Raw genomic sequence first — 22,434 nt, forward strand, 5'->3', positions numbered from 1 at the left:
ATTGTGGGCACAGGAATAAACCATCCCGATGTGCAGAAAGAATAGCAAATATGGCAGGTGACCAGCTTGGCTTAACAGACAAATCTTCGATGAGCTTAAACACAAAAAGGAAGCTTACAAGGAGTGGAAACTTCGACAGATGACTAGGGAGGAGTATAAAAATATTGCTCGAGCATGCAGGGGTGTAATCAGGAAGGCCAAAGCACAATTGGAATTGCAGCTAGCAAGGGATGTGAAGGGTAACAAGAAGGGTTTTTACAGGTATGTTAGCAACAAGAAGAGGGTCAGGGAACATGTGGGACCCTTACTGAATGGGAGAGGCAGCCTAGTGACAGATGATGTGGAAAAAGCTGAAGTACTCAATGCTTTTTTTGCCTCTGTCTTCAGTGGTGAAAGAACAGGTTAAGGAGTATTTAGAAAAGCTGGACATGCACAAGTCCATGGGTCTGTAACTAATGCATCTGAGGGTGCTGAGGGAGTTGGCTGATGTGATTGGTCATTATCTTTGAAAACTCATGGCAAACGGGGGAAGTCCCAGATGATTGGAAAAAGGCAAATATAGTGCCCATCTTTAAAAAAGGGAAGAAGGAGAGTCCAGGGAACTACAGACCGGTGAGCCTCACCTCAGTCCCTGGAAAAATCACGGAGCAGGTCTTCAAGCAGGTCCATTTTGAAGCACTTGGAGGAAGCAGGAAAGTGATCAGGAAAAGTCAACATGAATTCACCAAGGGCAAGTCATGCCTGATCAACCTGATTGCTTTCTATGATGAGATAACTGGCTCTGTGAATATGGGGAAAGCGGTGGACATGATATATCTTGACTTTAGGAAAGCTTTTGATACGGTCTCCCACAGTTTTCTTGCCAGCAAGTTAAAAAAGTACGGATTGGATGAATGGACTATAAGGTGGATAGAAAGCTGGCTAGATTGTCGGGTTCAACGGGTAGTGATCAACGGCTCAATATCTAGTTGGCGGCCGGTATTAAGCAGAGTGCTCCAGAGGTTGGTCCTGGGGCCAGTTTTGTTCAACATCTTCATTAATGATCTGGATGATGGGATGGATTGCACCCTCAGCAAGTTTGCGGATGACACTAAGCTGGGGGAAGAGGTAGATACGCTGGAGGGTAGGGATAGGGTCCAGAGTGACCTAGACAAATTGGAGGAGTGGGCCAAAAGAAATCTCATGTGGTTCAACAAGGACAAGTGCAGAGTCCTGCACTTAGGACAGAAGAATCCCATGTACTGCTACAGGCTGGGGACTGACTGGCTAGGCAGCAGTTCTGCAGAACATGACCTGGGGGTTACAGTGGACGAGAAACTGGATATGAGTCAACAGTGTGCCCTTGTTGCCAAGAAGTCTAACAGCATATTGGGCTGCATTAGAAGGAGCACTGCCAACATAATGAGGGAAGTGATTATTCCCCTCTATTTGGCACTGGTGAGGACACATCTGGAGTATTGCATCCAGTTTTGGGCCCCCCACTACAGAAAGGATGTGGACAAATTGGAGAGACTCCAGCAGAAGGCAACGAAAATGATTTAGGGGGCTGGGGCACATGACTTATGAGGAGAGGCTGAGGGAACTGGGTTTATTTAGTCTGCAGAAGAGAAGAGTGAGGGGGGATTTGATAGCAGCCTTCAACTACCTGAAGGGGGGTTCCAAAGAGGATGGAGCTAGGCTGTTCTCAGGGGTGGCAGATGACAGAACAAGAAGCAATGGTCTCAAGTTGCAATGGGGGAGGTCTAGGTTGGATATTAAGAAAAACTATTTCACTAGGTGGGTGGTGAAGCACTGGAATGGATTACTTAGGGAGGTGATGGAATCTCCATCCTTAGAATTTTTTAAGGCCAAGCTTGACAAAGCCCTGGCTGGGATGATATAGTTGGGGTTGGTCCTGCTTTGAGCAGGGGGTTCAAATAGATGACCTCCTTAGGTCTCTTCCAACCCTAATCTTCTATGATTCTTGCCCATCAGGTTTTCTGCCTAGGTATGGAGTAGAAATTACAACACTGGTTGATGATGTCCTCTTAGTGAACAGTGTCCATGCTGATCCTTTGAGGTCTATCAGCAATCTGTAATACCACTGAACATTAGGTTTAGTTGAATTCCCTATGGTCCCTAGCTAGAGTATATATCACATCACTCTGGGGTCGTTCTGTTTCTAGCTTTATTAGAAGTCCCATTGGATGGTTGTGGGTAGTTGTTTCTGTCCTATGGGATCTCTTGTGTGGGATGCCCACAGATTACAAATAGTATGATGCCTTTGTGGAAAATAATAAGATGACTTGGGCTGTGACTCCATCGACATACTGATGAGATACAGCTCTTTTAATCAGACCCAGATGGCATTTGTTTTTCAAATGCCTGTCCAATTTTGAGAGCAAGATGCAAAAGTTGAATTTAAAATAACACAAAAGCAATTCTTTCGGGTTTTTTTTTTTGAGGGGGGAGAATTTTCCAGGGATTTCAGATCTCATTATTTAATGTAGCTGTCCACTCTGCATCCAAGAGGTTAGCAATCTATTAGCTATGTTGTACTTAATCCAGAGCCATATGTTGATTTTTTTTCTTATTTGCTTTGGTGGACTTTTTCTAGAATTTATTTGTAAGATTTTAATCAGCAGATACTAGTTACTCCATATATTGAACCATGGTTGGTTTGTGACCATCATGTCACTGTTTCTGAAGTATATTCTACTTTTATGGAGAAGTGTAAATAAGGAACTCCTACGGTGGTATTCCAGATTTCCTTCACAGGAATTATAAATTGTGTTTGGGCTCCCTTTTGTCCCAGAAAATATAAAGTAAATGAAGTGTGAAATATGAAGTTAAAAGTGCCTGCACTTGCATTTTGAACAAGGTGATATGGGCTGTGTTTAGTGTACTGACAATAAAGCACTTTGTTTGCACATTAATGTTTTATTGGAAATAGTATTGATCTTTAAACTCTGCACAGTATTGTACTTGTCACCTTAAATGCTACATCAGACATTTTTAGTTCCTTAACAATAGAATATAGACTAAAATGTTCAGTGGCCTAGCCTTACTGTACAATCAGGAGATTGTACTGGACTGTAGGATAGTTTTTTATTATTCTTGTTTTTGAAAACTTTTTTTCAACATAAATTTGCAAGGTTTCATACAGTGAAGTTAAGCTCTTCATATATTGTACCTTGGTTGCTCTATGAGCATCAGGATGCTGCATCTGTATAATTTAATCTTAACATAACTCCATTTGAACACTGTCAGGTGGAATGCTGGCACTGGCTTTCTGCCCAGTCTTCCCATTAAAGGCGTCACTGCATGCCTTCCTCTTTACTTTATATGGCAATGGGTCAGTACAGATGGCAATCAGGACTTTACAGGACATGCCCAGAAAGCTTCCTTGTTCCTAAGGCTGCTTAAATAAATTGCTGTGCTGTGTTAGTGGTGGCAGAAAATGTTGAAATATACATTGCCATTCACTGCAACTTCATTTAAACAATTTGAATTGTATAAGAGCAAACTTTTTCATAGTTGACAGACAAGAACTACACAATTTGAAATTATTTGGGACGGGTCCTACTGGGAAACAATAAGGAAGACTGTTTAAAACACAGTGCCAGTGAATTGTAGGAGTAGGGAAGGGAAAGGAATGAGTTTGAGTATCAGTGGATGAAACCAAGCCATTGAGCCTAACTGCAGATTTGAATAGAGCAGATTACCTAGCCATGGCCCAAGGCTAAGTTAGCTCCCTCTTTAAAAACTCTGGGCTAGTGAATGTACTTTGACTACATAATATATGATAGATAAATATCTATAAATAAATAATTATAGTAATAATAATGCCGAGGGTTTCTTCAGCATTTGCTCCTCCACTGTAGGTAACTGAAGGCAGAACCTGCCTAGCTGAAAAATATGGATTCTGTGAATTAGGCCTCGCCTATATTAGAAACGTCTGCCGGTATAGTGCTGTCACTTAGAGGTGTGATGATTTTTTTTAAACACTTCTGTACCGGTAAAAGTCCTCCCATAGATGCAGTTATACCATAACTACATAAAAGAGCTTTTGCTCAGGAAACCGATACAAACTTTTCCGGCAAAAGCACTTTTTGGCCTGTATAAGCTGTGTCTACACTAAGAAGGTTTGCTAGTATAACTATAGTGGCAAACCTTTTGTAGTGTAGACATAGGTAAAATTTTTGCTACATGTGAATAGCCTGGCTGTAGAGCCAAAATGCTGTCCACAGCTCTCTGTGGCACAGTGTGCTATAGAATACGCCTGAAGACTTCAGCACATATTTGTTAATAGAATATTTTGACTGTCTATTAGTATTCATTTTGATTAAAATACCTGAGTGATTGAAGTTTCTATGAGACCTGCAAGACACGTAGGAATTTATATAGCAGACAATAACACCCTGAAACATAGATTAAAATGCTCCAGTGTCACCACCCCTTAGGCCTCATCTATACAGTGGTGTAATAGGGGAGTGATATCCAAAGTGCCCGGACATGTCAGGAATGGTCTAACTATTACTTAGTCCTGCCTTGAGTGCAGGGGACTGGACTAGATGACCTATTGAGGTCCCTTCCAGTTCTACACTTCTGTGATTCTATGCTGTGCATTTATTGGTCTGTATAGACCCTGCTGGTGTGCACTAAAGATTCCCTAGTGCACTTTAACATTGTGCTGTTTGAAACAGTACTATGTTCGAGCACACTAGGGAACCTTTAGTGCATACCAGCAAAGTCTACATGGACCAATTAATGTAAAGCACAATTAGGGTGCTTTAAAAATCCCACGCCCATAGTCCACATTATCTCACTGTATAGACAAGCCCTTTGTTTTAGTATACTTTTGTCATTGTTGATCTGCCTACTGGCCCTGTTTTTTTCACTCTGTCACTCTGAATTCTGGTTTTGGTTTGTTTTTTAGTGGACCATCTTATTTCTATCTATAGATTTCTCTGTCGCCAGACACTGTGGTATCTGTGACCACAATTTAGGAAAGCACCTAAGCACATGCTTAGAGACATGCTCGAGTGTGCTTTCCTGACTCAGAGCCTCACCACCCAACACATTATACTACACTGAGAAGACACTAATCTTCATATAGGTCAGTTAGTAATATTTTATTGATTATTAATTGGTAATGTTATGGCCAATGTTAGTTATGCAGTAATACCTGGTGACAGTTTTTATTTACACTATAGGAGCCCAGTCCTGCAAAGACTTAATACCAGTCATAGTTCCATTAGTAATGTTTGTAGGTTTTGGCCTTAAGTGATTATTTAATGCAGGTCTGAGCAAATAAAATTGGGAACAAACCAAAGTGATTGAATTAAGTAGAACACTCTGTATGTATATCTTACAACCAGGCTTTTCTATGTTCATATAGAAAAAGTAATAATATTGGCTGCTCTGGAATCATGACTTGATTGGGATTTTTGAGATGGTAAACTCTGGTGCCTTTATCTGGTCTCCATGACCTTATGAAATCCTAGGGTGTAGATATTTGATGAAATTCCCATGAATAGGTATTTATAAAATTGGAGCTATCATTTGTTCTTGACCTAATCGGCTCTATTCTGCTCCAGAATCACCATATTTTCATGTTTTTATAAAACCATTAATAAAACAAAACACCCTCTAGCATTAGGAAAGTAAGTGTGTTTATACTGCATGTTTTTTTAGAGTTGTTGTTTGAATGTGACTATTTGTATTTGAATTAATTACATAACAGTATAACTGTTGTTAATATTAGGTATGCACTTTATTGTTTTTTTCCTCTCTTTCAACCAGTGTAGAAGAGTACATTGTTGCATGTTTGTCTGAATTGTAATGTTGCACATGCTTTGTACAGTATATAACAGGGGTGGCCAAACATACTGGCCCTCCGAGCCGCAAATGACAATCCTCAGAAGTTTGAGAGCCGAGGCGCACCTGCCAGGGGTCAGGGCTCGGGGCTTCAGCCCCATGAGAAGCACCTGATAGGGCACGGGGCTAAAGTCCCAAGGCTCCCCTCCCCACTGGGCAGAAGCCCCTGCTGCACCATCCCGCTGCAAGGCAGAGATCCCAAGCTCTCCCCCAACCAGTCCGGTAGGTGGAGAATGTGGGGGGTCTGGGGAGCTCTGAGAGCCACTCTCTAACTGTAAAAGAGCCGCATGTGGTTCATGAGTCAGTTTGGCCACCCCGGTATATAAAGTTAAGCGGCATTGAAATTTACGGAAAGAGAGCATGCTCTCAAAGTTCATAATGCATGATGACCAAAATTAGTAACGTTCTATAAAAATGCAATTTAATATTTGTAGAGGATATCAGCATATTAAGGGCTTTGACTGAGTGCACTGATGCATTAACATTTTCTTTAACCCTTGCTTTGGAGAGAAAAAGTAGATAACTACTAACAACCTATTCCCTTTGGAATCTTTTAAAAGAGCTACCTAAATGTGAAGTGATGCTAAATCTCCCTGAAACTTTTGTTATTTGCATGTTCTGTAAGTGAAACACTGTTTCTTAATATATGGACTGGAAGGTTGCCTCAGAAAGTGAATAGTTCATGTAAAATATTACTCTGCTAACGTAAATATATATATATATATTTTTAAATGATTTCTTGCCTGTATTTTCAAAACTAAGTAGTGTTAGGTTTATACTATATTATCTTTCCATTGTGACTGAGCAGTTCTATTGTTCTAAATCAAATGAGCTTTTGAAAGAAAAAAACTACTAAAAATACGAATGTTCCCCATCCCACCTACCCACACTGATTAAAGATTTTTTTCTTTAATTTATAAAATCAATAGAAAGAGACTGGCATGAACTAATAAAACTTGGACTGCACATTTTTTAAATATAAAAGAAATTTTATAAATTTTCACTAGTCAAGGCGCACAAATATATACTAATTAATTTCTTTACTAACATGCAAATTTACAATAGTTACTATAAATATAACATTATTAGCTTGACTATTAAATAAGGATATCATTTATTTATTTAACTCAACAATAATAGTTAATATGTTAAACTTCTTAAAATATTAATTATACTTAGCAAGATTTGTGAGAGCTTCTTGCTCCCAAGTGTCTTACCTTTTCGGACAAGTTAACTTCAATTTAATGAATCTCATCTCATCTTTTCTACCCGTCTCAGCTATATAAAGGAATTAAACTCAGAAGTCAATAGTGACTGATCCTGCCTTTTAAAAATGTGTTGTCTGTCTCTGTAACAGTGCTCAGCAACAAAAGAACCTGGGATGGATGGTGTCACAGGCTCTGCTCCTAGAAAATAGTCTTTGATGGGCATGTAATGTAAAGAGTAAAAACACGTGCTTGTCACCAAGGAAGCATTACCACTTTTGGAATATGTAATATCCTCCATTGCTGCATAACCCAAAAAACTTTCAGAGCTTCTGTGTGTTGGCAGCCCCAAAGAAAATTTTGGACTGCATAGAGCCCTTCCATTGCAGATTGAATAGGGGTCCCTACAAGCTGATGAGTAGAGCAGATGGTGACACAGGATGAGCTCTAGGAAAACAGATCACTTTATGCCCCACATTCTGCAGTTAGCAGTGTAACATGATGCTTTAATCCCCTTAAGGGTCTTTTTGTAATTTAAAACCACTTTTTTTAATGGAAAAATTTTGTTCAGTGCAGAGTTAATGGGGGAATAAACCCTTGGAAAAATGAAAGAGGAAAATAACAGCCGATCAACACCTGAAAAGTTCTTCTAGTTTATAATTCCAACTTCTTATATGAATAACAGGTTTTTAGATTTTCTAGCATTTGAGGATGTTTGAAATACTGTATATGCCATGAAAATTATTTAAATCATTCTAAATTGTGCATGCTTGTACACTCATAATTGTTTGTATAGTGTACTGCTATATAGACAATATACCATAACAGACAACCATAAGAATAGTGTATCCAAATTTAAAAAAAAAATTAGAAACAAGAATTATTATATTAAAAACAATCAATTTCATTACTTTTTGGGGTACTTTTCCAGTCTCAATTCCCATACCTATTTTAATTTTTTCACTCACTAAATATTTTTTTCCTGTTTTATTGAATGGGCAAACAGGGGTAGATGGTCCCCCTCCCTAGAGAGGAGACGACCTACTAGTCCCAGGATTCATATCCAGCATGCATCTCCGGAGGATGACAGGTACTAGCCAACTCCTCCTAACTGAAAAGTGGCTTACTGCATCTTGCACTCTGAGAGAAGTATAACAAAGTTTTAAAAAGATCTTTAATAAACTTTAACTATGACAAAACCAAAGTAAAGTGTCAGCTCAAAGTACATCTCTGCATTTTGTCGAATTATTGTAAAGCACCTAGGAATGTGCCCCAGTCAAGTCTTCTGATTGTGTGAACATTCCAAGGGATAGTTTCTGAAATCAAGATGTCTAATCTGATGTAGAAACTTCCATATTAATGGACTCTTTATTCTTTTTTCCCCCTATTTCTGTAAATGTAGTTTTTTCCCCCCTGTGGTGCTTTATAATATATTAATATCTGTCAGGGAGCCTATTTTATCTTTTTTTTTTTTTAAACCTCAGTAGTGTTTCTTTCTCTGCAAAATGCTTATGAGGGGGAAAAAATCAGATACACAGAGAGAGAGGCTCTGTGGTATATATTAATTGGTATATATAATAATTGGCACGGTTATGAAATTCATAAATTAAGGTTATCTTCAGGGGACAGGTTTTCCCTACAAGGTAGGTTTTGACCAATAATGCCAGTGCTTTGGATCCACTTTATATGCTGATTTGCCAGTTGTGATGAATGTAAACACCTTCCATTGTTTTGTTTCTTGCTCTGGTTTTCTTATCCAAATCAGTTTTGATGCCTTATTGTATTTGTAATAGTAACATTCTTCTCATATGTTGTCATTTCTTCTACTAGAGCCACTTTTTAAATCAAAGCAGATATTAATTCAGCACTTTGAATGTAACGCAAGAGCAAGATTTATTTTCTACCCTTTAAACCCTGATGTGTTATAGTAAATCCTCTCATTCTTAATTTTTAAAAAATGTTTGTGCAGCTCTTATGAGGTTTAACTCTCATGAGTACAGTATACAAGTAACATTACAGTTTCTGTAGTGCTGGTATTCTCTTTCTGCTTAAGAGCACCTACATTTATGCCATAGTCTGTTTTGCCTTGCCTTGGAAATATTGCCACCAACTTTAGTGGGAACACTAATTGGCTTTTAGTTATACCTGGATTCCATTTCTGTGTGCAATAGTATGTTTTTAAATTATCACATGAAGTTTTTTTTATTCCAAAACTGACTCCATCTTGCAGTCACTGCATACCTAAACATTTCATTGACTGTAGTACTGGGTCCAATGTGATCTTTGTTTTGGTATTTTGATACTTCCAAAAGGACATTATCAGCAAAGATAGTACAATTAGTAAACATAGTCCATATTTATGTAACCTAGTGGATGGTTTAGGTAAAGAATTAAGTAGAAGTTAGGGCCTAAGTTAGCCTAAGTATAGAGGAGTATGGAAAATTGGAGTTGCTAGTGTGAGAAAGTTGGAGATAAGTTGGAGACAGCAAGACAGGAAATTTGAATTTAGCAAGGACATGATCTAGGGTTATGTTGCTGCGATGTTTTGGTTATAACTGGTTTGAGCAAGGTTTTTAATAAGTGTTTTGAGAATTTTGGAATGTTGTATTAACATGCTATCTATACTGATAGTATGGGAAGGATATTCATGCAGAAGTGAATTTAAATAATGTGTAAGGTAAGGAGCCAATAAGGAAATGGTGGAAATATAATTATGGTAAAGGGTAGTTTAATGTTAATTAATATTATAATAGATTGAAAAAGACATAGCCTTGCAACATTGCAGGGGAACGCCAATTAACTGTTAGGTTTCAGGATTATAAGGCTGTACTTCACGCTGTTGTCAGTGGACTAATTACCCACTGATATACACTATTTCATCTTTGAACATATGTATAATTGTAGTATTGTGTAAGTAGTAATTGCATGCCTGTTTGCTTACCTAATCATTTTCCTTTTGAATAAAGTCTGCTTGTATTATTTAAACTGTTGCCCAATGGTCCTCTACTAAACAAATTTTCTGTAATTACAGAATTTTCTATAGCCTGAAAACTACCTGAAAACTATGTTGGGGTTTATTACACCCTTATCTTTAGCAACTTAATATTAATTTGGAGCATTTCAAGATAAAGGTTACAAAAGGTTACACTTTCTAAACGATGGGCATTTTTGAGCAACTCTTTCCTCTCATTATAATAGCCCTTTGAAGTCCATGAAAAGTCTCTCATTGACTTTGGTGGATCAGGCCCATCCTGAGTAGGGCTCCCGGGAGAAATCCTGACCCCATTAACATCAATGGTAGTTTTGTCACTGACTTCAGTGGAGCCAGCATTTCACCCTAATACTACAATCCTTTCTTAATCATCTTTATTCTTGTTGTCATTGGGACAATGCCTGAGGACTTCAAGATTGTAACCATAGAGTGTACTCCTGTCGTCTGTTTTTCTATCTTTGTTATAATAAGTATATTACATTAAACTGTCTGCATAAGAGGAAAATTGTTAAAAGCTTTTAAATCATAAAAAAATTGTAGTTTAATTCTCAGTTTGATATAAGTGTCTTTCTATAGACATTGTAAGAAACAGAAGAAACATTTTTGTTTCTTTTCATGTATGTCTAGTTGGTGTGATTTCCTGGCTGAGGTGCAGAAAAAGGCATGCATTAATGCCATACCCTTTTTGCTACTCAGATGCTGCTCATTTACACTTTCTTCTGTCTCCATGACAGACAGAAGTTACAGCAACTTAGGCTCTTTTACACATCCAGTAGAGTGTGGATGTCCAACAAGTAGGTGAGGAGTCCAATTTACACAGCCTACTCATCACCTCTGAATTTGGCCCTAAGAATTTAAAGTGGTTTAACTTCCTTATTTGGGATAAAATATGTTTATTCAGTACTTAGGGGTAGATGAACCTTGGGGTACTTGACTAGTTTCTTGTAACTGAAACCCATTTCCTGATCTGTTCCCAAGAGTTATTCAGTTTTTAAATAAACCGCACTTCCTTGCCCATTAAGCAGGAGACTTTTGGTGCAAAGGAGTGGGACTGAGTATGGTGATACTCTGCTTATGTAGTTGAGCCACAATCCCAGGGCAACTGTATATTTCTGCTAGAATGATCAACAGTGAAATAGTTAGAGCTAACATTTTAAATAAGCCAGTATTCCTTTATTTCTTTTTCTTTTCTATTCAGTTCATTTTGTGTATAATGTAAAAGAGAAAACCAAAGCCAAATTACATTTATACAATTGGAATTCTCTTACATTTTGTACTAATTATTGCCCTTAAAAATCTGTTTCACAAGCAATTCTGTATATTAGCTAGTACCATTCAGTACTAGCATTTGCCTTTCTTTGGTATGCTTTTGTGAAGGTTGTCAAAATAACAACTGATGATTGAGAGGAGGCTGTGCGTGACACACTGGGTTACTTTACTAGCTTTTCATACCATGACTTCACAGATAAATTGAATTTGACAGCTGTCATGTCAGACTCCATTTGGGTACATCCCAGAATTGGACCAATTTGCATTCTGTGCTCAAGATATACAGAGGACTGGACCAGTAAGAGCTATTTCTGTATAAATATAAATATGACTTATGAGTGTGTAATTTCTTATTTTTGAACATTTAACTCTGATATTAGCAACATTGCATTTTTTATACTTATTCAGATAAAAGATTTCAGCAAGCATTTTAGAAAGATTTTTGTTGTTCTGGAAATGATTGAAATGTCATAGCAGAAAAATTACTTCATAGTATATTTAGAGAAATGAATAAATAGATTACTTTTCATTTTAAATATTGACTCAAAAATGTTAAAAAATCATGAGTTTGTTTTTCTTTTTTGCTTTTTTATGATATGTTATAAAGATGACCTCAACGTTTTTTCCCCCTTGTTTGTTTTTCACATTAGAAATTCAGGTCCTGTCTAGGCTTCAAGATTTTATGGTTATAGTTAAACTAGGGAAATGGTGATATCACAAGTGATGAGAGGAGCCAAGTGAGTGAAAGTTGAGCAACTGACAATAGAAGGGACATTTATTCAGACTGTTTGCTTTTATTAACACTATATATTTAACTTCAATGGCTAAGTAACATTTTGGCTAAAAGAAGCCTTTGTTAAAATTCAACAGTCTTGTCCCTTTCAGTTAAAGTGTGAAAGCTCTCAGTAAGCCTCCCTGAGACCTTCTAGAGGTCTTTTGCCAAAACCAGGAAAAACCAAACTTGACATTCTTGATATAGATAAGGTAGAAATGCAGAAAATAGTTTTAAAAGCTTTCACACTCCTTTATAAATTATAAAGAAGCAAAGCTAAGCTAAATAAATAAATAAATCCACAAAAAACAAAGGCCAGAAACCCATTTTTTTAAAATATCCTTTGAAAGTTTCCTTAAAATGAATACATTGTCTTTTGAAAGAAAATAATGACCTGATAAGGACCTGAATTTCTCATATAGGTTATACTTATAGCTACACTTTAAGATGACTTCAGGTTTGGGACACACAGAATCCTCACTTCCAAAATTTGAATAACCTGCCTGTATACTAGAATGGGCATCTCAATTAATTGCTGATTTGGAATTAGTTGCATCCGTATAAAACAAGCTAAGATGCTTTCAGAAATCTGATAGGGAATACAGACAAACAACATCAGAAACAGAGAGACAAGATGGGTCATATCTTGTATTGGACCAATTTCTATGAGTGAAAGAAACAAGCTTTTCAATCATACAGAGTTCTTCTTCAGGTCTGGTCTGAAGAAGAGCTCCCTGTGTCTCGAAAGCTTGTCTCTCTCACCAAAAGAAATTGGTTCAATAAAAGATATTACCTCACCCACCTTGTCTCTAATATCCTGGAACCAACATGGCTACAACTACACTGCATACATCAGAAACATGTTAACTATATCTGTATTTGTTATAAATTATAATTTTCTTCAGCAAGATATGAGCAAAAAAAATCCTCCCCCTTTTTTTAAAACAGTAACATATAGATATGTTTTTTCCCCAGAAGTTAGGTAAAATATTTTACTTTAAATAAATCAAGTTGTAAAACTCTTACTTCCAAACTAACGTCCACTTGTGAAAACATACAGTTAAGTTCTATAGAAGTAGGAGGGACCAGTGTCAACCTTTACTTTCTAGCCTGGGATGTGGCCTTTGTGATATCATCCACTTCCTGGAAGGCAAGAAAAGAAGAGGTGGAAGCTTATCTTCACCTAGGCAAGAATTAAGGGGTCATTCACAGTATGTATATATGGAATACTGGGCAATCCTGTTTGTGGTGCCAATCATTACACTATGCCGACCTCACATTGAATTGTTGGGAAGGTTCGGCAGAAACAAGAATTCTTCACTACACAACTGCCCAGCTTGTATCTCTGGGACTTATTGTTCCTTTTGTTGTGGAGGCCCTTCTTCAAAGCACTTAGCTCACTGTTTTACACTGAAAGTAAGTTTAAGAATGTGAGAGATCTTGACCATCCCAACTTCCTTCAGTCAACTTGCTGTGGAAACAGGATGGAGTAGGTAGATCACGTCCAGTTAATTTACAGGCTTCTCTAGCTTTCAGGTCCTTATACCTAGTGAAGGAATTTTCCCCAGGAATAGAAGGGGCAGTCAAGAGAACATGCAACGTATTGTGTTCTCTGCCCTATTTTAGTATGGGCCAGAGGCCTTAGGTGAGCATGAATTGTTCTGTGCTCTTGACAGATAGTAAATGGCAGGAGATTCATCCATGCCATCAAAGTTTCTTAGGTGGGCGCCGCCTGCTGGAAATGCTACTATGGGGGAGGCTAAATTTAGGAGGAGAGACTCCACCATGCAGCCAGATGTCCCTATGTCAGGTGAAGAAAAAAAAATCAACGATTTGACACAAGAGAAGAGAACAGTCCTTCAATCCTCAGCTCCTGAGGGAAGGCCCAGGGGAAGGCAGGAACTTCCCTGACAATAACTGTCCGAAGGTCTCTCTCTGAGAGAAGAGAAGGCCTGATTCTAATACATCCTGAGAGGGAGGCACTTCCCGCTCTCTCTGTTACTAACTCTGTTGATTTGCATTAGTTCCCCTTGGTTTTTATTTATGGACTATCCTGAAAGGGGAGAGACTTTGAAGGGACCTGGCTGGAGGGCCAAGTCACAAAAAGAGGCAGACCACCACAGCAGTGGAGAGAGAGCTGCCATGCCACACCCCACCTCAAGGAGGTGCGCGCGGTGAGCCAACCCATTCACACACCAGCTGATGCTGTGTTATGTTCACACATGGTAATCAGTGAGGCTACTAGCATGAGCAAACTTACTCATGTCTGAGTTTGTAGAATCAGATCCAAACTGAGTAGAGGACATTTTTTTTCCAGTTTCTTAGAGGGGTCTGAAAATAATGAAGAATAAAAAATAAACATTTAAAACTATGAAAATTACTCGACTGTGTCTTCTGAAGTTAGATATGTGGCCTTATAGCAAATCTTGCACTTTTCATTATATAGTGACAAGTAGTAATAACCACATAATTTTTCAGTCAGTTTGGCAATCACATTCAGGGGTCAAAGATGAACATCTTAATTTAACATTATAGCTGAAAGGCTGAGGTTATACTATAAAGCATTAGTAGATATCTTATTAATTCTGTATAGCTGAGTTTGGTACCTGGAAAAAACCTAGACCTACACATCGAGTCTGGAAAAAAGTTCTCTTTTGTACAGCCTGCATGTGAAAACTGACAGAACAGTTATATTTAAGTCAAATTGTGAGCTCTGGATAATTTGTAAAGATGTTAAAAGAGTTTAAGCATAAAATGAAAATAGTATGGAAATTACAAGAGACATATTTTGACCATCGTTAGAAGAATAATTTTTTTAAATAGTCTTGCTGGGTCAGTTTGCGGCCTTCATGTGATTATTGAGCAGTTATTTATCAAACCAGCAAAACATCTGGTAATTTTAATATGGATATTTAGGAAAGTTTCCTTAAATGCAAATAGAATTTACTTGATTTTAATCAAGATAACTTGCCAGTACTTAATACCAAAATATTATTTTTCGAATACTATTTGAATTTTCATTTGGATTGAGGAAGAAGCATTTATCTATTATTCTAATTAACAAAATTTAGATTTATTCTCAATTAGGAAAATGGGAATTGGTGAGCTACAGTGCTGTAATTCAATATAGATTTTACATTTTTCAGTCACTGATGTTTTACTTTTGTACTTACCATGGTGCCACAGATTTTTAAAATATCCCCCTTAAACATGTGAATAAAGGGGACATCAGAAATGCAGTTTGGTCAGTACTTAGTACCTGAATGCTATTGGTTTATATATTTTGACTGCATGTCTCCATCTTCACTGCATGTGACCATCTCTCTGTTTCTGTCCATTCTGTCCAATTCACTTCCATGTTTCCAAAATTTGTGAAGAACAAGGACGCTGGAGTCTTGCATTCCAAAACAAGACAGTATAAACCACCTAAGTGCTAAACCTGGAGCAACACAGAGGTATCCTTATTAAGTCAAATTTTAGTTCCAAGTAAATGAGTTATTGATTCTAATTTATGAACAGTGAACAATTTCCTTCCCTGACAATATGCTCTGTTATAAATATTTTATTTAATATGCTTTTTCATTCTCTTTATAGCTAAATATACATTATAGCTGTTTGTTTTTTCATACTAACATATTTAACCTCTTTATATAGAGTACACTAAGTGGCTAAATTTGCACATGGAGTAAGTGCCCACCATACACCCCTATGTGCACTCTGGACATTGGGTACAGGCATTAAAGTATAGGTCAGGTGCACAGCTCCCACTTATTTGCCCCAGGGAGTAGCTTATTCCTGCCTGTGTGCCCAGCACATAAACAGGTGGAACCAGGGCTCTTCCTATTCCCAGTCCTTCTCTTCCATCTTGTTTGTAGTGAGGAGAATCAGGCACTGATTCTGGGGGCACTGCCCCCCCCACACCACACACACACACACACACACACACACTGCAGCAATAGTCACAATCTGAGCAGGGCCAGTTGGGAGAAAGAGGAAGGTGGTCTTACTCTGCTGCATAGTACTCTTAAGGGCTGAGACATCTAGCCCATGAGTAGCCCCATTGAACTAATTGAACTCAGTGGGGCTACTCAGATACTTAAAGAAAAACACATGCTTCCATGCTTTGGGGCCTTCAAAGACAACTGCAGCATCTGTAAAGAATCTTAACTACTAACACAGATCTCCTGATTTATGCTGCTTAACTTTGGCTGCATATAGGAGAGTAAAAGAATTATGTAAGGAAAATAAATGCAACAGAAGTTTAAAGTACAGAGCATGGTGGGGGAACAGGATTACACCTGTTAATTAACTAATTTTTTAGAGTATTTTTGTGAAAACCTACATGATTTTAGTTACTAGAATAAAACTGCTAACAAGATCTTCATGCATGCAAAATTATTTTGTTTAAGATGTGTTTCCATTTTCTGTTCCTACCTGTGAAACATACCATATAATGGTTTAATCCTAATCAAACATTGCAATAGCTTGAGGAGAACATGAAAATCATCTGTGATCAATTATTTTAACTATAATGTCATTTAGTTCTAATGTCTGTATACACAATTTCCAGTTCAGACACTGAGTTTCTTCTCATTTTCCCCAAGGTCTAAAATACAAATCTTGAAATGGCTCTTTCATCTTACTTTTATTTCTGCATTTTACCTGTCTAGCTTAGTGCATGAACTTGATTTTATCAACATCAATTCCTTGTGCATCTCTCCAAGTCTTATTTCCTATGTCACATAGAATTTGGGGTTTGTCAACGTTCCTTGTGCAACAGTGGGCAAACAGTCAATCTCTCCTTTTTTTTACCACATTTGAATGGCAGTCTGCATTGGTTACCTCTCAGGGTATGTCTACACAGGATTTTGGAGCAAGTTGCCCAGCTCGGCTCAACCGACTCGGGTTAGCACTGCTTGCACTAATGTTCTAAAAATAGCTGTATAGAGAGTGCTTTGAAGTTGTGGTCCTGTTGACCAGGGCTGAGAGGCTTACTCCCCACTCACTACAAGATGCCATGTAGACATACCCGTGAAGACTAACCTTTGTGTATTTAAGGGAACGCTGATGGCCACATCCTGTAGAGAGAGCTGGATATCAGATGTTTCCTGGCCTCATTCTGTAATAGAGTTAAAAATGCATACAACTCCACAAAAGCAAAGAGCATTGAACCTATAAAATGTCTCACACACACATGTTTGAGAGCACCTTGCAGTATAGCAATAGAAATTAACAGGAGCTGACTTGTAAATACTGACACAAACAAAGAATTATAAATAATAGTGAAAAGCACGTTCCACAGATGCAGAGCCCATGTAGAGATTCCTGATAATATATTTGCAATCTCTGGATCATGATGGTGAAAACATGCACGGAAAATACTCTTCAGTTAATGGGCTTGCCTCCTCCTCCTCCTCCTCCTCCTCTGTATTACAGTGGCACTTAGAGCCCTAGTCATGGACCAGCACCCCATTGTGCTACATGCTGTACAAACACAGAGCAAAAAGATGGTCCCTGCCCACAAAGAGCTTACAATCTATGTATAAGTCAAGAGACAATCAATAGATACAGACAGATGGGGGTGTACAATCATGTACACCACTTACTGTATATTTCCATGGTACCCAATTCAGTCAAATTGTACAGTCACATTTCTGCCTTTGACTCTAATGAAAGGGGGCAACAGATCAGCTGTTGATCTCTTTATGTCCTCAATTTGGCTATCAACTGCAAGTCCATAATTTTTATCTTGGGCTCAGCTGTATTTCCCCCTTCCTGGGGCAGTCCTTTTCATGGTGCCATAGTCTGCAATGAGATAACCTGCACATAGAAGGCCTGAATCTCAAACAGTTTTATGCTCTTGTAATTCACTGACTTCAGGCAAGTTATTCCTGATTGACACTGGTATCTGTGAGAGTAGCACCAGACCGTATCTACCTTCAAGGCTGAACTTTTTGTATAAGTTGCAGATAAATGGCAAGAAAGCTGAATTTGGTGATTTTCCCAGACACCCACTGCAATGGCTTGAATGAGAACAAGAAATCCCTCTTCATGAAAATATGGAGATATCTCATAGAACTGAAAGGGACCCTGAAAGGTCATTGAGTCCAGCCCCCTGCCTTCACTAGCAGGACCAAGTACTGATTTTGCCCCAGATCCCTCAGTGGCCCCCTCAAGGATTGGACTCACAACCCTGGATTTAGCAGGCACAAACTGCTGAGCTATCCCCATGGCCCACGTTTTTGTCCTCAGTGACATTGCCATAACAGTGCAGAAATTGCCCTGGTACCTCCATATTCTTCTCTATAGAAGTATTTTTATTTTACACAAATTATAACAGCCAGGTCAGACACAAAGAATAGTACTAGTGTGCAGGAGAATTTTCCTGCAAACTTGATGTCATTTACATAATTTTGCAGGCTTGAAATGACTGTTCATTGGCCTGGACATCACAGGAAGAAAGGTAAAACACTAGGAATATGGTTTAATGATGGCAACTTTAGTAACACATCTGGGAAACTATCCTGCAGTAATTCATCCAGTGTCCATCCCCAAAACTTTTAACCTGCTCCAAGCACTGTTGCTGGGACTCTATGGCGCTCTCCTCATACGGAGGTTGAGGGTGTGGAGGAAATCCTCTCCCTACCAGATAGTAGGAGACCCAGCCTCCTTCCTCATCTTCTTTAAGGGACACTCTTTGCTAATACTAATTCCAAGTCCGGTTTATTAGGATCCCCCTACTGAACAAGTACCTGCACTGGACACTTATCAGATAGTGACAACATGAGCACCCTACAACCTACCCTGTTCACCAGCTCCCTGAGCTGCTGAGAGGAAGCCAAGCACAAACCACCCAGGCCAGTGATGGGAAAATTCTTTCCCAGCCCGAAAAGGTGACTAGTGTAATGCCCATAGCAAGGTCACTGAAAATCGGGCCACCTCTACTGCTTAAGGAATAGCTGATCTAGCTTTCAGCTAGGTTAAGATAGACAAATTAAAATATGGCCCAGCAAATGTACGTTTTATATAATCAGGTAAAGAGTTGACTATTGGAAAGTGGGAAACAAACAAAATTTCAGTCTCAGGTCTCTTCTGGCTCTTTGTGAAAGATATATATGGAAAAGGTATAAGGAAGCTAACTAAATTTACATGACCCAATTACATATTTTAAAAAATGATACCAACCAGTTAATATTTGATAGAGAGAGAGTATTATTAAATTGTTATAGAAGTTTTCCAAAAATTTTAGCGATGTTGGTACAGGAAAATAAGACAAGGTTTTACTAATATGCAGTTTAATTTATACTTGATCTTCATTACAATATTTTGTTTTCTTTGTTACTTGAAAAAGTGATTTTAAAACATTTTTCAGATTTACATTTGAGTCTTCTATTACTTCCCAGTCCTTTCTGCAACCGCTCTTTCTTGCAGCACTATTTTCTTGTCAAGGGAGGACCTAGGAGCTACTGTAGGTGTCATTTCTAATCCTGTGAGAAGTCTTGTTAAAAAATGATGCAACTAGCTACTTACCCCAAGAGTCTGAACTAATTATCTTTCTCTTCTCTAGCATTGAGTGAGGTCTCCTGTTTGGCAGCCCACTGCCTTCACACCAGCAAGCCTGAACTAATTTAATGCAATAATAGAAAAGGATCTTGTGATTTAAACTACTAATTCAACAGCCCATTCATAAAGATAGCTATTATTTTTCCATCTGTCAACTACTTTTCATTATCATTATAATACATAATTAAAGCTTTATTCTTCATATTTCCTGTATCTTTTCTTCTTTTTTTCATTTTTTGACATCTCATTTCACAGGCAGTCCAGAAAAGTGGAAAGATATAACAGCCAAAAACAGACTAGGAAAGACTCTGCATCTGAAACAGAAAGGTAGGATTGATGCTACAATACGCAGCAATCTTCTCTCTTAGTCAAATTGATTCCAGTGCACCTGCTGCTACTTTAAATGTCACCTGTAAAACACTAAATGTATAAAATTACTAAAACAAATTCATGCTGCCTTAGTTTAAAGTACTGATGAGCTCACATCTATGTTACAAGATTGTCATTGCCTGGTATGTTGGCCTCATATATGTTATATCATAGTATAGAAGTTTTCTAGCTTTCTTCATTTATGGATGAACTCATAGGCCAAGATCAAAAGTCACTTTTCTGTAAATTTAATTATTCAAATCCTTCACACATTAAGTCCTGGAAGTTTTGGCACTGGATCTCTATGATCAGGATGTATGTATAATATGTGAAAGCCGTGAAAGATTGCTTTGTTATTGTACTTCACCATTGATATTTCTTCCTGGTTTTTTACATTTTAAAAATAATTTTGACAGACATATCTATGTACAAAATGTGAAGCTAACAATAAATAATTGCAAAACAGATTCTCTTAATATAACATAAAAGTTGCACAATTGAAGTTGCAAAAATTAAAGAATTGCCACATTCAAATAGCAATGTTAATATGGACATGCTGTACATCCTTTATTTTCTAAGGTATCCATTTCACCTTGTAAATAGAAATATATTAAAAGACATGTATAGAAAATACTACAGTTTGTAATTATGCAATGTTAATATTGCTGCTGGAATTTTAACTTGCTTTTATTGAGTTTTACTGTGCATTTATTGTGATTTTAACTTTCACCTTCGATGCTATAATAATATAGGAGTTTTGCACCCAGGTTCTTCATTTTAACAAAAAAAGGTCAAAGAAAAGAAATATATGTGCTTAATAACGGTAGTATTCTACTGGTTCCAGTTAGGTTTAAGTGCACATCTTGATGAGATAGTGAAAGAGGGGTAAGATCCCACTTTTGCTGGAGACAGATTTCTGTAAGGCTGGATCAACAGGGCAGCAGAACCCCTATTTACACTATGAGAGGTGAATACTGCATTAAAAAAAAGATAAAAAATTAATTTTGTTTTCAAACAAAAAGCTTATAATTCGTATAATGTAGTAAAAATTGCAGACAGCTTGCAGATTCCACTGAATCTTTGATTTTTTTCCCCGACGCCTATGATTTTCTATACTTAGTCTAAAGGTAGGAGGTTTTTTGCTTTTTTTATTGTTTAATTTTATTTTATATATTTTTATTTTCCTGTCCCAGTAGCAGCTCCTTTGCCAGGACAAGCACAGATAATATGCATTGTAAATGATATTATGGCCCTAATTAAGTCAATAGGCATTTTAGCATTAATTTCAGTGGGGCCAGGATTTAACACTATGTTTTGAAAAAGGTTCAGTGCTTTATTATGCTGTGCTAAAAAACTTAATGGATGCCCACTGTGCGTACTCAAAACTTGCTTATATGCTTATAAGTTGAGTTTTGGTTTTCCCCTGAAGATAGACACATCATACAACCCTTAGTGAATAGAATGCCCTTGCTGAATTTCAAATTTCAGCCATTTTTGCTGTAGCCTTGTGCTTTATATGTTTGTGCTTTAAAAGAGGGTATTTATATATTTTTACAATGGGGAAAATGTGTGTGTCTCATGTATTGTAAGAAAGAGAGAGAATTTTCCCCATGCTTTTAAAAAAATAATAATAATTCAAGCAAAGAGTAAGTACAGAAATTAGTAGTGATAGCTATCATTTCCCATGGCTCTCGATAGGACTGAAGCCAGATTGTCCTCAGGGAAGATGGCCATCTCTTATGCTATATGGTTAAGAAACTGGACAGGAAACTGGGAGGAAAGACACTGTGGGAGAAATGATGGAGACTTAGGTTACAGGGGGAATAAAGGGTGCCAGAGAGGGAAAATAAGAGGGAAAGAAGAGCAAAGGAAAGGGAAGGATAATATGCAGAGTGAGCAAATGACCATAGGAGCCACATGGGGAAGAAGAGAATCTGAGGGAGCATGGAGAGGGGGATGTGAGTGGTCAAGGAGGTGTAATGGGAGTAAAGAGAGATAGGATGTCGCTAAGGGAATGGGGTGGAGATAGAATGGCTTTTGCTATCACCACAGGGAATTAGACCAGGCAAGTGAAGTCCCTCTCTGCGCTAGCCATTGGGCAGGCCCGTGTTTCTCTGTGTGTATTTAAGGGTGATTTTGAACCTGAAATGATCATACACAGATTGAGGGTGGGCTGCTTCCTTCTAAAGGATCAAAAATCATAACACAAAACAACCTCCCCACCCCTCCCCCCACCACACCTGATTTTAAAACATCTAATGGTTTGTATGCTAATCTCATGATTGGGGGATGGGTCTGACTCATGATTTTTGATCACTTGGGATTTGCAACTGTTTCAAATGGAGAGAAACTGTTTTGCAGAGAATGTGAATCTGGTGTATTTTGCTGGACGTCTGAAAGCTAAA

The 22,434-nt window shown here is 37.9% G+C and overlaps 1 protein-coding gene across 5 annotated transcripts in view; it reads left to right on the forward strand.

The window, feature by feature from the left end:
- Positions 1-22,434, forward strand: part of RIMS1 (regulating synaptic membrane exocytosis 1) — a 487,540-nt gene that overhangs the window by 325,812 nt on the left and 139,294 nt on the right. For 2 of the 5 annotated variants that reach the window (XM_065400582.1, XM_065400584.1), the window contains one exon: positions 19,916-19,987. The exons of 1 other annotated variant lie outside the window; for it this stretch is intronic. In XM_065400582.1, coding sequence (XP_065256654.1) covers positions 19,916-19,987 — 72 coding nt within the window. Of the gene's footprint in view, positions 1-8,070; positions 8,155-15,474; positions 15,553-19,915; positions 19,988-22,434 lie in introns of all 5 variants that reach the window. 2 more of the 5 variants (XM_065400581.1, XM_065400580.1) reach the window with 2 other exon arrangements.

The sequence above is a fragment of the Emys orbicularis genome, chromosome 3 (genome assembly GCF_028017835.1).
Source record: "Emys orbicularis isolate rEmyOrb1 chromosome 3, rEmyOrb1.hap1, whole genome shotgun sequence".
NCBI classification, from domain to species: Eukaryota; Metazoa; Chordata; order Testudines; family Emydidae; genus Emys; species Emys orbicularis.